This window comes from Aricia agestis, chromosome 8 (genome assembly GCF_905147365.1).
Source record: "Aricia agestis chromosome 8, ilAriAges1.1, whole genome shotgun sequence".
In the NCBI taxonomy this organism is placed as follows: Eukaryota; Metazoa; Arthropoda; class Insecta; order Lepidoptera; family Lycaenidae; genus Aricia; species Aricia agestis.
Genome location: NC_056413.1, coordinates 964,433 through 985,188, shown reverse-complemented (window position 1 = coordinate 985,188; position 20,756 = coordinate 964,433). Strand labels below are relative to the sequence as shown.

The 20,756-nt window shown below is 38.0% G+C and overlaps 1 protein-coding gene across 1 annotated transcript in view; it reads left to right on the top strand.

Annotated features, from left to right (window-relative positions):
* The window catches only part of LOC121729731 (neuroligin-4, X-linked), a 108,277-nt gene extending 87,910 nt beyond the window's left edge, over positions 1–20,367 (top strand). Inside the window, exons 5-12 of the mRNA XM_042118340.1 lie at positions 3,958–4,074; positions 4,700–4,825; positions 6,464–6,602; positions 8,141–8,353; positions 9,290–9,428; positions 16,081–16,232; positions 17,859–18,017; positions 19,223–20,367. Coding sequence (XP_041974274.1) covers positions 3,958–4,074; positions 4,700–4,825; positions 6,464–6,602; positions 8,141–8,353; positions 9,290–9,428; positions 16,081–16,232; positions 17,859–18,017; positions 19,223–20,066 — 1,889 coding nt within the window. The 3' untranslated portion in view covers positions 20,067–20,367. The remainder of the gene's footprint in view (positions 1–3,957; positions 4,075–4,699; positions 4,826–6,463; positions 6,603–8,140; positions 8,354–9,289; positions 9,429–16,080; positions 16,233–17,858; positions 18,018–19,222) is intronic.
* Positions 20,368–20,756: the final 389 nt, after the last annotated feature.

Below are 20,756 nucleotides of genomic sequence, written 5' to 3'. Positions count from 1 at the left end.
GCATATAAAATGTCAGTCCTGTGCCTGATCTTTCGCTAGTCGTGTTGGTTATTCGTCTCAATGGGCTATGATTGTAGAGAAAGAAAGAGTGTTCTTGTGTAATTTTAGCGCACACGCTTAGGCACGTTAAGATTACTCCTGTCTGGGTGGAATACTTCCGGGCATTTTGTGTGTGAGACATTTAATTTTATTATTTTAACTGGCTGTCTTGGCAAACGTTGTTTTGCCATATAAAGTATTTCGCCCCTATTTAGTATTTTATTGAAGTGATTAAATAAGTAATTTACCATGGCAACGTCCATCGCTATCCCGTCGCACAAACAATGGTCGCCATCAGTCTCAGTGAAATACTTTATAATATGGCAAAGAAACGTTTGCCGGGACAGCTAGTATGCATATAGGTAAAAATTAGTAAAACCGTTTCGGAGAGGTATGCTTACTGACATTGTGACACGAGAATTTTATATATATAAGAGATATACAAATTAAATGCTCTCCAAAATTTGACAACATATTACTAGAAGTTCAAAAATCACTTTTGCGAGCCCTAGCAGAAAGCGAACGACTGTGTACTTTGTCGTCAGACTTACGGTAACAGAATTTCATGTGAAACTTTTTATAAAACTCCTTTTCGTACGTAACAAGTTTGTGAGGAAAATACACTTTAGATTAATATAAGGAAACTCAAGATCAAAGACTTGTAGCCATAAATTATGAATGTTTTATGTGAGATAACGTGGAAGTCAACTTTAATATGAGAGTTATTTCAGTATCTGAATAAATGTGATCTTACATTTTTAAAGTACTAACACCAATAGTTTGAAATTGTCGTTATCCAGAAAAAGAAGTTTCACTTAAGTTTCGTGGCCAAAATTAGGGGGTCAGTCCAGACCGCAACGCGACGAGGCGAGGCGAGGCGCGGCACGGCATACATTTATATGGATTTGACAGATTTCAATTGCGTGAGACGTCTAGCGAATCTGTCAAATCCATATAAATATAGAAATGCATCTACGCGTCGCGTCATCTGAATCAACCCTTATACCTTATACCATATTGTAAAATGTCCCTTGCCTGGTTGTCTGAATGGAAAGATTAGTGCGTCGAATAGGCAATGGGTACGCTAATCGGTCGTGTCGGTCATCTGTCTATCTAATCTGGGTCATGACACTAAAGAGAGAGTATTCTTGTGTACTGCACACACGCAGAAAATATATAAATTCATTAGATGAAGCCCGGAAGTCCGTCCGTTGCACCAAAATTTGTTTATCACGCGAGAACCGTACATTTTTCTGGGTAAAAAAGTATCCCACGTCGTTTTCTGGAACATAAATTAGTATCTTCATACCAAATTTCAGCGAAATCGGTTCAGCAGTTTAGGCGTGACGGGGTAACAGACAGATAGACAGAAAGACAGACAGACATAAATAATTTATAATTTTAGTATGTATTTCGCTGCCCTGGTTTCATTGAAACTTACAATCACCGAAATCGACATGCGCAATATATCCACGCTAGTATTTCCGACAAGTGTACATTTAAATAATTTAACTAATTCATTTACTCGTATATCCGCCAACCTCAATCAATGCCTGACCAATACCCTAACCCCCGGTTTAGACCGGGTCGGACCGGGCACACCCGGGTACGACCGGGTTTGAAGGATACACGTCCGGGACGGGATAGTTAATCTCCGGATAACTGTGACAAACAAGGGCATAGGTAGAACCCTCATACCTCCACCTTGTAAGGGGGGAAGCGTAACATTTAGAATTGACAAACAGTTTTAGACTTTAGTATAATAGTAGTAAATGCTCGCAATTCCGCACTAAAATTTTATTGCCTGGGAACTGTACATTTTTCCGCAATAGAAACTATCGTATGTTTTTCCCAGCACCCGAAGCTTGGCTACAGTGGAAATACGAAAGTATAGACAAATAGCGGAGATAAATAATTTACCGCGGCTAAAAATTCAAATAAAATCCTACTTTATGACGTAGACGTCACGTTTATGTCATAAAGTGGCATTTTAACTGAATTTTTGTCGATCGCGGCTAGCCGCGGTAAAGATCGGAACGGCACCTTCAGTTTATCTCCGCTGTTTGTCTATACTGTCGTATTTCTACTGTAGCCTGCATGCCACGGGTGCAACTCGCAAAGTATCTCCGTATCAAATTTAATAAAATCGGATTAGTGGTTTAAGCGTGAAGAGGTAACAGACAGACATACTTTCGCATTTATAATATTAGTTTGGATTATGTTAAGTACTTAAAAATAGAATGTTCAGAGTTTTAAAATGATTCAGAGAAATGTTTTAGTGTATCTGCCCTCTTTAATAATAATTTTGGTCCCAAATTTCAGTATCAATTAACGACTATAATGTTTTTTTTTATTTATTTTTTTATTATAAAATTGGAGCCGTTTATGGACTGTTCGTCCATATCCTTTTTTTGTTATTTTATTATTTAGATCTTTCGCACCAAGGATAATTGAGATAATATTATGAATTTTAATTAATCGTGGTCCATCACGCCATGGACACCTTTTTTTTATAAGTAATATATATATTATATATACTTAATAGAATAGACTATAATATATTATACATATAATAAATAAATATATATTTATTGTTTTATAAATTACATAATAATAATATTAATGTTTTGAACGGTGAGTCCCAGTCGGTGTGGCGGCCAGTAGATCCGACATTTTCCGATTTCCTTAGATTTTATGCTGCTCCACCCTTTGCCTTTAGATGTTGTGACATTGGCTTGGTGGAGAGGGGTCACTCAAGCTGGGTGCAGTTTCTAGGGTGTTAAAGAGATATCGTTCTGTGTCGAATCTACCCGCCATGTGGCTTAGGACTTTATCGTTCCTGTCTTTTATAGCCATTTTTATGTTATAATCTTTTATGTGTTCGGTTGACACCTCCGTGGCTCGTTTTATGAAGCTGACGACTATAATGTTACCAGTTTAAATATCACGTGTTATCCGTGCGACTTGATTGCTGCTTTGATTATTTAGTTAACATACAGTTTTTTTGCTTTCATTTAAATACAATTAAACAGAGTACACTGGTTAAAACACTTGTTTATAAAAGTTAAAAGAACAGAAATTCTCGGTAAAATGTAATTGTAGACTGGCCGTGGAAGATAACGTTTTATTTTCAATTATGCTTAACTTTTTTTTTTTTTGTTTATTTTACTTTAATTGGATTCTTTCCATTCGTAACAGTTACGAATGAAAAGAATCTCTTACTGCTAGCAGCAGTTTCTGCCAGACAACCTTTAATACCTTTAAAAAATATTTAAACTATTGCGTCAGACATTTTTCTTAAGACGTTTTCTGATGAAAACTATAATAATTATATAAGTCAAGCCAGGTAGAACGCTATAAAACCTTATCCTTAACTAGATGTCGCCTGCAACTCCGTTGCGCCAAAATTTGTATCGCGCGGGAACCGTAAATTTTTCCAAAATAAAAAGTATCTTAAGTCCTTTCATAAAACTCGAATTATGTCCCAGCAAAATCGGTTCAGTGGTGTGGGCACGAAGAGGTAACATACAGACACACTTTCGCATTAATAATATTAGTATGGATGTCGACTTGTATAATGGCTCCCACACAAAACTGCGAATTCGCATCGCACCGCAAAAATCTGCGACAAAACTTTACTGCGATTTTTAGATGCGATGCGAATTCGCAGTTTTGAGTGGGAGCCCTTAATTGTGAATTACCTAATGATTGGGACTTGCGACCATAATTGAACCCATAATTAAATATAATAATATGAGAATGACGCCATCAGTCACTTGCCATTGGAAACCTAATTGATAATCATTGATAAAATCATTAACTTGCCATTGATAATCATTTTCTGAAGTGCCAAACTTCTCAACGTTATTTTCACAACCGTGCATAGTAAATCAACATTTAAATGTAATTTTGTTTCAGGTCTGCTATTCCACAGAGCAATTCTGATGTCTGGCTCTGGACTAAGTCCCTGGTCTCTGGTGGCAGATCCCAACAAGTACGCTGCGATTGTAGCAAGCCATGCGAATTGCTCACCAGGTAAATTAACTTTACCGGTATCAACCTAGGAATATATAATATACTGAACTAGATAAGTCTGCAACTCCGTCGTGCCAAAATTCGTTTCTCACGTGGGAACCGTACATTTTTCTGAAATAAAAGCATCTTATGTCCTTACCCGGAACTCAAAGTATCTCCATACCAAATTTTAGTAAAATCGATTTAGCGGTTTGGTCGTGAAGAGGTAACACACACACTTTCGCATTTATAGTATTTTTTTTTTCTTAACAACTGTTGCTATTTTATATTGAATCAACTTTGCATCTCTCATCAATACTTTAAATGTCATACATTTGTATGGCATTTAAAGTATTAAATAGGTATGGATGTATAAATTGCGTCGCTTCATTGATATAATTCAATTTGTATAATTTACTTAGCTCTTTGGAATTGCTATCTCTAGGGCCTGACTAAGGACTCGGAAACTAAACAATACTATCTGTAGTCCTTAACATTAAATTTGAATAATATTTTTGTCGGCCCAAAACGATCCTGCTCTCCTTTTATAACTCCATTAATACCTGAATTATTTAAACCACCTCATGAATATTCTAAGCCCTTGAACAATTTCAAGTAATTTACATTTCTAATGATTTTCTTTTAGAGCTCACTCCGCCCGCGTTGCTACGATGTTTGCGGGAGAGGCCGCTAGAGGCATTGCTGTCGGCTCCTGTGCAGGCGCCCGACTTTGCCTATGCGTTTGGGCCCAGCGTGGATGGAGTTGTTATTGGTAAGAAACAAAATCAAAGTTACGTCTTATCTATGCCTACCACTGGTTCGACTAAAACATTTTTTAAATCATATTTCTAGATAATATACTTTTGATATTACAGTATCAATTAATAATTGACCTCATGTCGTAATCGATTCTATTAAAACGATTGCTCAATTAGTTTGGTATATTTTACACGTCAGATCTTTTATACGGATAAGGATTTCCACAAATTCATTTCACGTCTTTTGCTAGTTCAGAACAAAATTCTGAGCTGAAGTTTCTAGAGACACGTTCACCTGTCTACAACTTAAGTAATGTGAAAAGTTGAATACATTATTTTGATTTAAAAGCAAAGAAGAAAAATAATATAATTTTACGTAATTATAATTAATACTGAGCTCATTGCTTAATACTTTACAATCTTATTTGCTACCTGCTCTATTATCTAAACCAATAAAGAAACATTTGAATATCAAATATCTAACACGGAAACAGCATATTGCATTGCAAAATTGTGCACGTTTAACGAGCTAAATTTCGAAGCACCTCAGTGTTCTTAATGGCGTATAGGTGAGCTTAACGACCAAAATTTCACCTTTATTCGTACACCTTTAGAGATAATATAATGTAATTCGAGCGCAATATCTGTATGTGCACGAAGTTTCAGATATAAAGGGAACTTTATATCAGCAGTCTGAGCACGCGCTGTCCGTCCACTTGTGAATTCACCAACTTCTATTGTTTGTCTCTTAGCTTTGTTTCGGACGTTATCGTTATCAACTTTATCAGTACCTGTATAATCAGCGTTTTGTGCTGCATTCTATATAAGTTTCAACACTTTGTTTCGTAATCCTTTTATTTTTCTTTGTTTTCGCCGTACCAACACATTCAAGCTTGTTTTGCAAAATATAGCGTTAGTTTTGTAGTATTTTGGAGAGGACATGACTGACCTGCATTATCTTTTGTCTTGTTTAATTAAGCGTTCCTAATTATATTATGTTCATAATTATTCAGTATTCTTGACATTCAGTGTTTTTCTTTTTATTAAAAGACTTCTAGTTTTTTTGTAAAAAACTTCCTCCGCTCACCGCATTTATAGAAATGAATTTGTGTCCAACTATATCGTAACAAATTAATTAAGAACAAATAAAAGTTTCAGCTCGGGCATATCTTGTTCCAGATAGTTCCTCCCAATTGCCGTCTCCGCTGACAAGCCGTTCGTCCACGTTATTAAATTGTCCCAAACTTTTCTCATCTACACACTTTTTCGGATCCCTGTTTCCTCGTCTCTCGATAATTATCCTTTTACGACTTAGGTATTTGAATGTTTACTTTAGAAGTTGAGCCTTGGTAATATTGTGATTGGAACAATCTGCAAGCGCAATTTATAATTTGTGCAAAACTTTTTCTACGTTGATATTTAGAAAGTACACATTCTAAATCAGAGAAATTGATTCAAAGGTAGAAATGTAATTTCATCGCGTTATATCAATCACAAGTGTCAAATCACGACTATTTATATTGATTTGATATAGCCTGACCAAATAACTCCCCGCCATATTCTGCCTGTGAACCAATTTCTTCGATGGCAGAAGTCCCTTTTCCTGTCAATTTCATAGGCAAATAAGGAACTCAGCTAAGGCATATTTCCAGATACAGGCGAGATGATGTTGAACTCCGAGCCGGGGTATGACTGGCAGGCGTTGCACTCGTCGCTCGGCAAGCCCGCCACTGCTGTCAACGTCATCAACGCAGTGTTCATGCGCAAGAGTGCGGTCGCACAGCTTACCAAGTAAGAGTTGCTATTTATCCATGATAGAATTTTTTTCGACTTAACTAAAAAAGGAAGTACCTTGACTGTAAAACTCTCGAATGAACTGTCACCATCAATATTTCCGGACCAATAAACCTTCAAAAAGTGAGCGTATTCCCTCTCAAAAGGCCAGCAAGGCACCTGCAACTCTTCTAATGTCGCGAGTATCCATGGGTGAAGGTAGTTGCTTTCCATCAGGTGACCTGTTTGCTCGTTTGCCTCCTTAGTTTATAAACTTGTCTATTTCTTTTATTTAACGGTTTGGGTAGGAATAAATGTTATTGGGCAAAATGCCATGTCCATAACTGCGCAACGGCATGGCATTTTCTCATATTATTTATCAATATGAATTAACGACCTAAAAACCTATATAAAAGACGTTTTAACCATATAAGTGTAGGAAATATTCAGTGTTCCTAGAAAGTTTAAAATAATACAGAAGCGAATTCTTAAAAGTCTTGTTAGAATATATCCGGTAATTTTGTAAACAAGACTACAGAACGCTATAATCTAAGGTACTATTTCCGAAATTGCATCGCCACAATTAATTCAACGATTAACCGACACGAGCAAACATGGCGATTACCAGGGAGGAGCATCCCGCAAGCCGCAAACCTGAATACAAGATGTGGCGAACCTTATTGGCGCTCACAGAATAATATTAATTCCCTGAGCAGCAATGTTACTGGTGATACAAAAATTCTTAGACATTCTTGTAAATGGCGTTGGATACAAGATACTTTTACCACTACGGTGTCTTGTGGCTTGTAAAATGGTTGCATACATTGGTGTCCTGTTTGTGAAATGGTCATGTTTATGGTTATTTTCTGGTCTATTACGGATCTGAATTTTCGTATTAATATTTAGAATTTTAAACATTGCGGATTTTTGTGTTTTTAAATCGCAATGAACATAGTGTTTTTGCATTCCTATTATAAAACTTATTTAGATTGAAATATTTATTAACTTCATTTAATACATGGCAGAGCCATGCTTCGGCACGAATGGGCCGGCTCGACCGGAGAAATACCACGTTCTCACAGAAAACTGGCGTGAAACAGCGCTAGCGCTGTGTTTCGCCGAGTGAGTGAGTTTACCGGAGGCCCAATCCCCTACCCTATTCCCTTCCCTACCCTCCCCTATTACCCTATTCCCTCTTAAAAGGCCGGCAACGCACCTGCAGCTCTTCTGATGCTGCGAGTGTCCATGGGGACGGAAGTTGCTTTCCATCAGGTGACCCGTTTGCTCGTTTTATTTCATAAAAAAAATTTGAAAATAAGAAAGAAAGAAAGTCAAATAACATACCTATTTCATTGTTATAACATATAACAATATTACATTAGGTAACCTTTTAGGCTTTGTGGAACTTGAATGCCCTTTGGAAGATATATTTTTAGATCTGACATTTTTATTCCGTGCTAACCTCACGTAATGCAATTTATCTTATGTTCGACAGGCTTCGTATTTTCTGCACAATGTCTGGCGCAGATCGGTATTGATTTTAATATTTCTCTTAGGTACGACCTGATGCTTGGAGTGACGAAGGCGGAAGCTTACTTTGCGTTCAGTGGAGACGATGTCCAATATGGAATAGAGGCGGACAGGAGATCGAAAATTCTGAAGTCATTCGTCCGGAATACTTACACGTATCACCTCTCGGAGATTCTAGCTACGATCATCAATGAGTATACCGACTGGGAGAGACCAGTGCAGCATCCGATCAATATAAGGTTTGTATGTTATAGGTGACGCCTTGATAATTTGGCTGTAGCGATATCGATTTTTCTCAGCAATGACTAAAGCTAAGAAATTAAAGTTTATTGTCAGTATTAATTATGTCTTTATCTTCGAATTACCCATAGCATAACACGATTGGTCAACTTTTATAACACAAAATATTTAATCAAAAAGACCTCTATAAAAACAGGGATTCTAATTTTGCCAACAGAGGAGAGTGATTTAAGCTTCCAAAATTTGTACATAGATTAGTTCAAGCATACACTATAAGTTTTCCATAGCTTATATGAAATATATTTATGGTTTGTAAATTACGCGACACATTTGTCGCTTACTATTTTGTCGCTTACGCCCTTTCCATTTCTTGCTGTTCCATTTCTTGTTTTTCAAAACAAGCGATCTAAAACATATCCAAAAATGATTTTTTACTTTAACGCGTCGTCACCTTAAGCTATTGCATACCTTGTATCGCGGGCTTGGAGTACGGCGACTGAATCAAGAAATTCATTTCGGCAGACTTCGGCAAGGTGTTTGTGTGCGTGCACCTAGACGTATGCAATTTTTAATAGTAAAAGTTGATAAACATGCTATGCAGTAGCTTTCCCGCGGCAGTCCTCGAGTGACACACGTATTTTTTATATTTATTATTACTTTAGATAATCCTCTAGCTCTGTAACACAAAATTCAAATATTACAAATTACTTAAATTATCAATAGTTCTGGAAGGCGACGCAGTAACCAAAAACTTGGCCCACTAACAATAAAACTAACTTGATATGATAATACTGAGTCTAATGCGTGATCAGTCAGATACTTTGTGAACTTGAAACAACTTAATTGAGGTTCATCTCTTCTACCGTTTTATCATACCCTTAAATATTTACTTAATATTTGACTGGATGACACACGATAATAACTCTTATCACCAGGGACGAGACGCTAGAAGCGCTGAGCGACGCGCAGGTGGTTGCGCCGACAGTCCTCACAGCAGACACTCATTCAGCGCTGCGGAGGAACTCCTACCTCTACGTGTTCGACTATCAGACCAAATACGGAGATTATCCCCAGGTAGGTGACATGGCTACACTTTTCTAACACTTCTTCTGCTGGTAATATCAAAGAAATTGATTTGGCAGTTGGTGTTTCTACCTCATTTGGTCAGGTTACATCAATTCCAATAATTACAACTTACAGTTACTTGGAAAAACTTGCAAAATCTATTTGTTTGATGGTACTCTGTAAGCAGTATATTAATAATAATTGTGTCCCGGATTTGAGGTCCTTTGATTGAATCTCGAACAAAATAAGTGTGTTCAAAAACGTTAAACTAAGATAATATTATATTGAAGACAACTTTGATAGATTAAAAATGTTTAACCAATATAATTTATCTTTCCTTTTCTGTTCGTGTGCTGTTTCATGATAGTGAGTTTCTTCCTGACTATCATCTTACAAACAGTGTTATATCTGTTAAATTCTTAAATACTTTCTCTGTTTATTAATGTGTTACATTTAAAGTGACAGTATAATATATTATCAGTCTCATGATAACTATAATATGCCAATTTGTGCCATTGGGAAAATTAAGTGTTAGTCCTAAACATTCCGTTCTGCCCCTCGTCAAAGTCCCAAGACACATACAACTTGCTCAAATAATATAGTACAAACTCTTACTAGTACAAAAATGTACTTAGATAACCAACATCAACATGGATATCAAATGGTATGGTGCCAATTTTTCAAAATTTCTAGAAGTTCGTTTCTATGCTTTTTTAAGTTGGCTTAGCGGGCCTCTTAGACGATGAATTTTATTAGGCAATATCACGTGTTGTGCAATATTATTCACCGTCTCGGGTTAATAGTGAACGCGCCGGCCTATCAATCTTATTGTCGAACAAGTTATTCATAAAATATTGTTCAAAATTATTGTAGGTCTAGGCTCTAGGGGTCCGCTTAGCAAAATAAATCCGTCGTAGACATCATATTTTGACTATTATAAAATATATCTAAAGTATTTCAAACAAAACAATACACCACTGAAATACAAAACTTCTAGGAAACATTTAACCGTGCACAATTTTAATAAGAAAAAAAAATTTTTAATTCTCCCGCCGAATCCGGCGTCCATAAGTAACCACTTAACTTCGCCGAGTAATTCATTTTAGAAATTTTAAGCGAAATCTCCTGCCCGCTGGGAACTTTTTAATTTTCTGGCGTAAAGGAAAATGGAGGCTTTCGCCTCTACTGTTTATAAAAATTCCCGTCGATTCATCGAGCCAAATAGGATTACACGTTTACAGAGTACCCCCGGGATCCATGTTTTCACGCCTAAAATATTGGATTATTCTAATCAGCGTGTAATGTACGACTTAATTTAATATCTAAACATTGAAGAATATCAACCCCTCGCTTTCCTAAAGAAGATTTTTCAGTTTACATTTTCGTTAATTTAGGTTTCTTGTAAGACATTACTTTTAGCTTTACCTCCTTAATTCGGACATCAGAAAGGTTGTTTCACTTTGTATCTACGTGTAAGTTATTATGTTCCTCAATTTTTTAGACAATATTTCAATAACCGTGGAATGAGGATAAATTTAGTCGCATATTGCCTTATGATTTAAAATAGAGTCGGAGAAGACGAAATACACTCAAATACACTTACCTTGTCAAGTTAATCATAATTTCAAAGTCATTAACAGTACATCAAACAAATTCAATATAACATTTTGAGCCGAATTATTCTCAAGAGTGTCGTTTCATACTAAATTCGAATCGAGATCAAAAGAACACTTCTAAATATAGAACATTATTCTGTGTACATTCAATTTGTTTCCTTCAACTCGGGGAGATTTTTCCTTGTACTTAGATGGCACAGTTTTTATTACGCACATTTCTTTGAAAAAAAGACAGAAAGATGTGAAATATTTCATACTAAAGTGTACTCGGCGAATCGAGGCGGTACCGGTCATTGACCTTTTTAGTCTAGGCGCTAAATAAAAATGCTCGCACTGTATTTAGAATATTAAAGAATAAAATTATTGACCTCTTATTATATAAAGACAGAGATTATTATAGATTCATCGAGTACACCATAGCTATATTATATAATTATTCTGTGACCATAGTATAAACAATATAACGCATTTCACACATACGACTAAAATGGACTAGTGAGTAATTTTAAATTGAAAAATAAGAGCCTTTAGTTGTTTAAGAGTATTTTATACGCACCTAGATTTCGCTTGTTAATCTTGTCGCCATCTTAAAAAAAGTATAACTTAGGTCAAATGCATTGAAAGTCTTTCTAATTTTCATCAGATTAAAGATTTTTGATGATTCGACACTTTGTGCTTAGTGGTGATGATGTGCAATACTGTTCATGCCCTAAATACTCATCGTACATAGTGCACACTATGCGGGACTTTCCGAAAATCCGAAATTCACATACTTCCGAACTGCAAATTTTGACGCACACATTATCAAATACTGCATTAGCGGGGCATGCATTAGATCTATTATGCAGCCTATTACCGAGTCGCAGAACTTCGTACTTTGCCAAATTCAATAGCAGCATATAAAGTGGAATCAACAGGGCACATATTTTACAGCTTTGAAGTTCCATGATGGAGTTTGGCGCGTTTTCTTGGTGGCATTCCAAACGACATTATCGTTTAAAACTCCTTATTTATTCATCGGCGATAACGAATTTGGAAGGGACTCGAAAGTTGCAGAATATTTACGAAACTCGAGTACAGAAAAAGACCAAATATCCGAAGGCTTTGATCTGAAATTGCGTAAATAGGGGTAAATTTCAATGTTTATTACAAACATCTTAGTCCCAAAGAAAATAGACGATAACACTTTTATCCCGCGCAAGTTTGTCGATTTTGTTGGGTTCTCTTTATGGGATAAAAAAATCTATTTATTTTTTATTTTTGAAACACGTCAATGAATGAGAAACGTTTGAAATAATTGTTTTACAATTTTCCCACATAAAGGCCACCCACAAAAGGTGTTTATTTCAAAAGCAGACCATCTTACAGAGTGCGTATATTATACTGCTAGTTTATGTAGGTAATAACTGAGAAATTGTTTCATGGTCAATTGACGGACCTACGTAATTTGGTCGGTAGCACAACCGGTTACTCTATTGTAATATAACTCAACCAAGTAAGTAGGTCTGCCATTTGCCTATGAAATATACTTAAATCAATTTTTATAATGGTACCATTATAATACATCTATTTAAACAATTTTCCATCAAAACTTCCACCATTGATTTGTTTGACGTACCGATCGATAGGCCCATTCGCACGTATAGCAAATTAACTAGCAAATGTCCCGACATTACACCAACATTAGCTAACTTCAACGATCGTGCTCCTCATTTTAAGCTAAGTAATTAAACATGGCCAGCCGATGGGAGCCTCGTGATGGAGGAGGCAGGACAGACTTGGAGGTCAAGCTAGATGGAAGCGAGCAAGCTGATATTAATACTGCGGAAAATCTCAACTTACCTAGTTTGAAGCTAACGAGATAGTAAGCCAATGATGTGGCCGCTTAAATTGCTCAGTAAAGACGTGCTCAGTCTCGTACACTATTGTATACTAATCTTTTATGGATGGAGTTGCGAACTTAAGGGTACTGATCTGATGCAAAATTGATGTTACTTCACGAACAAGTAGCAGAGATGAATAAGTAAACGCTCCTTTGTTTACTTTTAAATGTTTACAAAGTAAATCTAATATACGTTGTCTAATAAAAATAAGTGATAATACCTTAGGGTGTGTACGTGTTACTTGTAGAGAGTTCACTGTGAAAGTCGCAGCTCTGAAAGACGAAAAACTTTTTTCACTTTTGTATGGGCAAGGGCCTGAGTCTCTCGAGTTTCCCCATACAAAAGTGAAAAAAAAATTGGTCTTTCAGCGCTGCTACTTTCACAGTGAACTCTCTACAAGGAACACGTACAGACCCTAAAGTATTATCACTTATTTTTGTTACACCCTGTATAAAATTCCCGTGTCACAGTGTTTGTAAGCGAACGCCTCCAAAACGGCTCAACCGATTTTAATGTTTATACTTATCAATATTCGTTAGGCCCGAGAATAGGCTTTTATCTACTTTTTATATTGATACTAGAAATAATTTATACGGCAAAACAACATTTACCGGGTCAGATAGTAAATATTATATATTATCAAATATTATTTTGTATATACAGTACCTTGTACGTTTATTCCGTAGCAAGTTTTTGTCGCAATTTTTCCTCCTATGTCAATAATGTCTTTGTCACACGAACGAAGTGAAAATTTCTTTTCTTTTCACTCGCATTCCTTCAATATTAACGATTAATTTTGATATTTCGTTTTAAGATTTCCATTTGTGAGCCTAGGTATAAATAATTGAAATACGTGGGAGAGCCATGCTTCGGCACGAATGGGCCGGCTCGACCGAAGAAATACCACGTTCTCACAGAAAACCGGCGTGAAACAGCGCTTACGCCGTGTTTCGCCGAGTGAGTGAGTTTACCGGAGGCCCGATCCCCTACCCTATTCCCTTCCCTACCCTCACCTATTCCCTTCCCTACCCTCCCCTATTCCCTTCCCTACCCTCCCCTATTCCCTTCCCTTCCCTTCCCATCTCTACCCTCCCCTATTACCCTATTCCCTCTTAAAAGGCCGGCAACGCACCTGCAGCTCTTCTGATGCTGCGAGTGTCTATGGCCGACGGAAGTTGCTTTCCATCAGGTGACCCGTTTGCTCGCTTGCCCCCTTATTTCATTAAAAAAAAAATAAAAAAATACATAATATTTCATATTTGAGAGCGCTATAATAATAATCTTAACGAAAATTATTGTATTGCAATGCTTTCTTAACGTGATAAATACCATGTAATTATTTAAACTTTAACATAATAATAGTTTAACATTAGTTATATAATGTAGTTACCTACCAGTGAATAGAAAGTATTAGAAAGCACTACAATTTGTGACTGATTTTAACCAATAATATCATACCTTGGATATAGGTAACATTTTATAACTGTTATAATATGTTTCAAATTAGTAATTTTGTTTTCTCAATTATAAACTTTGTGCTTACCGTAATGTTAAATAATATTTACAATTAATGATTTTGTAATTGTAATATTATGTTTGAAATTATTAAATTATTTTTTCTGTTTCCTCAAATATGAACGTTGTGCCTCGTATAATAAGATTTGATTTCCCTACTCAAGACATCACGTTCGAATTTGGTGATTCTCTTTTAGTATCAACTTGAAATACAAAAGAGCAATTTACGCGAGCCATTTAACGCCGTTAATATAATTAATTTGTTGCACGTTATTTATGGAGGCACAATACACGTTAATCGCTACATTAATTTACCGCAAACTTAATTTTAACGTTAATAGGTTTTTTGAATAATGATGTAGGTGTGGGAAAGCGTTTACGTTACGAGTACTAATGTGTTTCGTTTGGATGGTTTTAAACCTTTTTACTCGAACAGCTAACATTTAAGGCTAAAAACAATTATATTACAACAAAATCACCAATTTCGGAAAGGTTTATAAAGTTTTCCGGTATGTTATACTCTGTGGAATTATGGACTTGGAAACGAATCCCACTGACCGACTCAAGGCCCTTTCAAATGATAGTGGTTATACGGGCCGAAATATGGGAATTTCCAGGGACTTAGGAACAAGCTGGTGCGGCACCTGATTGTCACAGTCTCGCAAGAAAATGCTTACAATTATGTTAAGCGAACGCGAATCAAACATTTACCCATCCGAATAAGATGTAAAACGTAACTAAAAAGTTTTCATTACAAAAAATCAGATTAAATAAGCATACCAATTGCATAGTCTTCATGTAGGTATGTTTCTTAAGAATTTACAAATTTTTGTATCTAATTAAAAGTGAAACACCAGCCTTGATGGATCAGCAACCTTGTAGCGACTACGAGGGTTCTCTCTGCGATGACAATGACATTTTCTTGGACCGAGCTCAACTCCGCCAACGTCGGATAGTTTTAAGAGCTTTACATAAATAACATTTTTTCTGCAGTATCGTAAATTAGATATTTTGTAGTTTCACCCGACTGGTTACAGGGTTTATGTTTTTCCTGTATCCATGTATTGTATTCTTTGGCTTGCTCCATAACCGATGCATTAGAATTTAAAGTGTATCGTTAGATTCGTTATAAGTCTTTAGATTTGTCTTTCCTCGTCTATACTAACGAATTGAAATATAACATACTGTGCAATTATTTCATCTTATTTACGTTAATATGTAAAAGCACACAATTTTTCAGCACCTACTTATCTTTGAAAAAATAAACTTAGTTCTAAGCAAAGGCTTTCTTCTACTAATATTAGGTAAAAGACGAACTATGTGAGGGCTCGCGTCGTTTTTTCTGCGTGGTAATAATCTTTATGGCATTTTCTTTTATATTTTAATAGTAACCAAACCTTGACTGACCGATGATAACGCATTTACTTACATATAAATAAAAATTACTTTGTTAAAGGCTAAAGCACAAATCAATAGGTGTGATAGTTTTTTCGTAAAATGTACCACAAAAGTTCTCATGTTGTGGGATAATATACTAGCTATTTTCCCATACTGCTAATTGGAGATCTCCAAAAGATCTGGATGAGCTATAGGGCGCACTTGGTAGGCGCACTTTGCCACACTCACTATATTATATTTTTTTAACAGCGTCAAGGCTGTATACACGGGGAGGAGCTGCCTTATATCTTCGGAGCCCCACTGATCGGAGGTCTGGCGCATTTTCCAAGGAACTATACGAAGGCCGAGGTAGCCCTGTCCGAGTCCGTCATGATGTATTGGGGCAACTTCGCGAAGACTGGGTAAGTTACATACTGTACTTTTTTAGGGTTCAAAGGCTAAAAACGGGACCTTATTACTGAGACTTCGATGTCTGTCCGTCTGTCCGTCTGGCGTCTGTCCGTCTGTCCGTCTGTCTCCAGGCTGTAACTCAAGAACGGTTATAGCCAGAGAGTTGAAATTTTCACAGATTATATATTTCTGTTGCCGCCTCTTGATCTCTCTTAAGGAAACGATCTTTCAATTCTTCGAAGACCATTTTAATGGTCGCCACCGATTCTTTAAGGTACCTTACGTAGGTACCCTTAAGATTCGAGGACCTCGTGGCGACCATTTCAATGGTCTTCAGCGAAGTCTCCACCGTCCTCATGAGATCAACGCCTGTCCTTTCCATAGCCTCTTCTCGGGAAGGAGAAGAAACTGGGAGTCCGGATTGGGAGCGGGCGGAGCTGATAGTCGCTCGCGTTTTCCTCGCCTCCCGCGTTGCCTCAGCGACCTCTTCCTTCTCCCGATTAAAGTCGGCCTGTGCCTTCGCCAGACCGGCATATTGGCTGGTTGTCGGCGGGCGGCCACGACCTCTCTTTGGTTTGGGCGCCACTCCTTTGCTGAGGGGCGGTGCCATGTCTTCATCTGCTCGCCTCTTTCGGCGTGTCCTGTCCAGGAATGCGGGCAGGCTCCCGGAGTCCAGCGACATGCCAGACATTTCGCTGGAGTCCGAGAGCCAGTCCTCGCTGTCTAGGCCAGGAGTGTTTCGTCCGGGGATTCGAGACGGGGGCGGCATGATCGCATCGCGTGTCAGCAGGACACGCGGAAGATCTTTGTCGCCCCTCAACTTCTTCTCAGTCTGTGGTTCCGCCGCCGGCGCGGTAATGGGCGCCGGCTTCGGGCTGTCGCGCTTTTTCGCGCCGTCATCGCCTCCTAGGGCCGCCAAAATAGCCCTCTGCCTCGCCGCTTTTGCGGCCTCCAATTCATTCAACGCAATTTGTGCCGCCCCCGTATACGCGCGGCAGACATCCCCTTTCGGGGATGTGCGGGATTCCCCGGCCCCTGAGGGACCGGGACCCGCCCGGGGAGTATTTTTCAAGTTGCGCTCTGCCATCTTAATCTCTCCGACACCCCCGGTCGCGGGCCCGTTCTTCACACTGCGGGCGCAGCCAAACACACACAACAAGCACGCACACAAACACACGCCATACCGGCGTTCAGCCACCCCTCCCGTGTCACCGTGAAAAAGCTCACGATAGCACGGGGGAGGTGCCCAGGGACACGACGTGGACGGACCGGTATCGCCCCCAGAATGGTACGGAACCCTACGTGCGTGAGTCCAACTCGCACTTGGCCGATTATCTTATAGTTTTCGTAAAAAAAATGTCGTTTAACTTAAATTCTTGCTGTGTTTAGACTAGACTGATATTTTAAAATATAAGTTAGGTTTAATTTCGTGATAATTAACTTTAGTATTTTTTATTATCTCTAAAGATAAATAAAAAAATAAAGTTTATTATAGACAACTCTCGTTAGTTATTGAAATGGAAATCAAAGACAATTTAATCCCAAGTGTAGCTTGTTTTAAATTCATGTCCAATTTAATTTGAACATGTAATAAATATGATTATTATTTTTATTTTATCTATCTTATATATCTATAGGAATCCAAATGAAGCCCAAGAAATGGATCCCATTAGGGCAGGCAGGCAAGAGAGAGTTCGAATGAAGAATATGGAGTGGACGGCCTACGAAGCCGTTCACAAGAAGTATTTGAATATTGACATCAAATCGAAGTTGAAGAACCACTACAGAGCTCACAGGTAAGCCTTAAAGCCATGGCTTGAAAGTTTTCACGGTTAGGCCACTCTGCTGTTTCTTGTGATTATTGGCCTCATCTTATAACTTTGCGAGTTGGGACTGTGACAACGTAAAAAGATGTTGGATGAAATCTAAATATAAAAGAAAAAGATTTTTTATTGTCATTAGTCTCGCTAAAATCCAGAACGCCAGAAATTAAACGGTTTATCTAATTTTAGTCTTAAAATGTTTGCGGAAGGTTTATTTTAGGAGAAAAGTTATACGAAGTTTACCGGGTCATCTATTATTGTATAATAAACGAAAACACTATGCATATCAAAAACTCAATCTCTAGTAAAATTATGTTTTTTGGCGTTACGACCTTTTGCGTAGGCGACTACGTTTGCCGATAACGAATCGATTTGCACCTTAGATTTTACTTGGTAAAGAAGTTGGTAAAATATAGTTCCTCTTCTTTCTATATCTATACTATTATTATTAATATTATAAATGCAAAAGTATCTCTGTCTGTCTGTCTGTCTCGCTTTCACGCCAAACCTACTAAACCGATTGTAATGAAATTTTATGTATGGTAAAGTTGTGTAATGGGGGGCTAAATAAGCTTTAAAATTTGGCATAAATAAAGTTTAATTTAAAATAATGAAATAACACTGCACAGCTGTTTTTGGGTATTTTTATTTAAGGGGTACTAGGGTTTTAAAAAGCTCTTAAATTTGACAAAAATTTTGTTGACACCGCGCGCTATAAACCGTAGTCCACGCGGACGAAGTCGCGGGCAACAGCTAGTAATATTATATCATAATACACATCTTTTCCCATTTCACAAAGTCCCAGCTTTACAGACTTCAATGTCAAACATCGTAATAATAGCATTCCTCGCTATTTCCTCGCTATTGTTGAGCATTATGTGTATAATTTCTAAAGGTATATTTTACCTAACGAATTCATACAATTTAACTAATACTCAGACAAGAGAAATAAAATAATTGCTCGTTCTTGTGTCAGTATTACGTTCTAGAGCGAATTAATTATGATAGTTTTAGCGTTTCATGAATAATTTAAGGTATTTTAATGTTAAATGTAGCATGATATTTGAATTGAATAATAACACATGAGGATCAAAGAGCAAATATTCCAGCATTTACAATGCAAAAATTAAGATGATAAAAATAAGTCTTCGTTTTGTTTAAAAGGAAAATATTTACAGGTTGTCGTTCTGGTTGAATCTGGTACCAGATCTTCACCGTCCGGGTGGAGAGGATGTTCCTCAATCCCATCATCAGCTGGAGCACGAGGAGTCTTCCCTGCAGCCGACCCTCAAAACCTTCACGCCCCCATTCAAGAAGCCCACAGAACTTGTGATGACGGATACCGGTGTCGCCACCAAAGTTCCTCTACTGACTGTTTTAAATGTTACTTCCTCTTTAAATTTTAATATCGTAGGACTAAATACCGTCACGCAGAGCACTGTGGCTGCCGAGGTGCACAAAGACGCGACTGCTTCGCCCCCCGAAGACGGCTTCGCGGCGTACTCCACCGCTCTGAGTGTAACCATAGCTATAGGATGTTCGTTGTTAATATTAAACGTACTCATATTCGCCGGGGTATACTACCAAAGGGATAAAACTAGGATGAACGGGCAGGAGGGCCACGCGAATGGCTCTCATCTAAAGAAGAGAGTCGAAAACGGGCAGATGCCGAACAACATCTGCGGGGATCTCGAAAGCGCTCTGTCCTACCAGACGAGCCTGAAGAATGACCCAGCGACGATCCTGAGTCATCACCACACCCATCATCACCAGCTACCTCCGCCTGAGTTCGCCGATCTGCCGAGCAACAACGTCGCAGGCATGGCGACGCTGCCTCGAGCGCCTCCACCCCCGAAGCTAGGTAAGAGCAACATAAACACTCTAGCCAGCGGGCAGCTTCAAGAGAACCAGCCGCTGCTATCCGCCCACCAGATGCAGATCATGAACACCAGCACGCTGACGAAGAAGAACACGCAGCTGAACGCGAAGTCCAACGTTACCATGGAGGAGCTGAGGGTGTGACGTCAGAGAGCCTGACTGCAGCGGGCTGGAAGCTGCAGTGACGTGGCACATCACGACGAGATAGTGTGACTCACGCCGGACCTTCTCAAGTGCATTGATCACAAGTTGTAAGCGAACACGTTTGAACCCATCGCGGGGAATTTTAGTAGGAGAAACGCCGAAGGCGAAGCCAACGGGCTGAAAGGGAAACTTTGAGCCCTTTCGTAACAAAGCAGGACACATTCTTGTAATATCATCTTCACAAGAATTCCATTTCTGACAAATTGCGAGAGCAAAATTAACTCGAAAATTATATTAGAAAACAATGAGATAACTTAGTAATTTACAAAATATTGTCAATAAAATAATATTACATTAATGGGAGTCTTTGAACGAGATTCTCAGACTAGGTTTCGTTTCGTCTTCGATAAATTCTACGAATTCCCGTGCCTACATTTCAGATACGACAGAAATGAGATATTCTCAGAAGCTCTATTATAATGATCTTTATAATTACCTCGCTACGAGCCAGTTAGCTACAAAATGACAGTTTCAAAGTGAGTGGTTCAAATATGTTTTTATTGTTTTCCAACTTCTGCAGTGGTCGGACTAAAGTGCACTTGAAATAAGAAGGCGTTAAGTGTTCCAAGTGAAGTGACAGACTATCATATCCATGCGTTTGACGAGTGCGGGACAATCCTGGTACCGGAC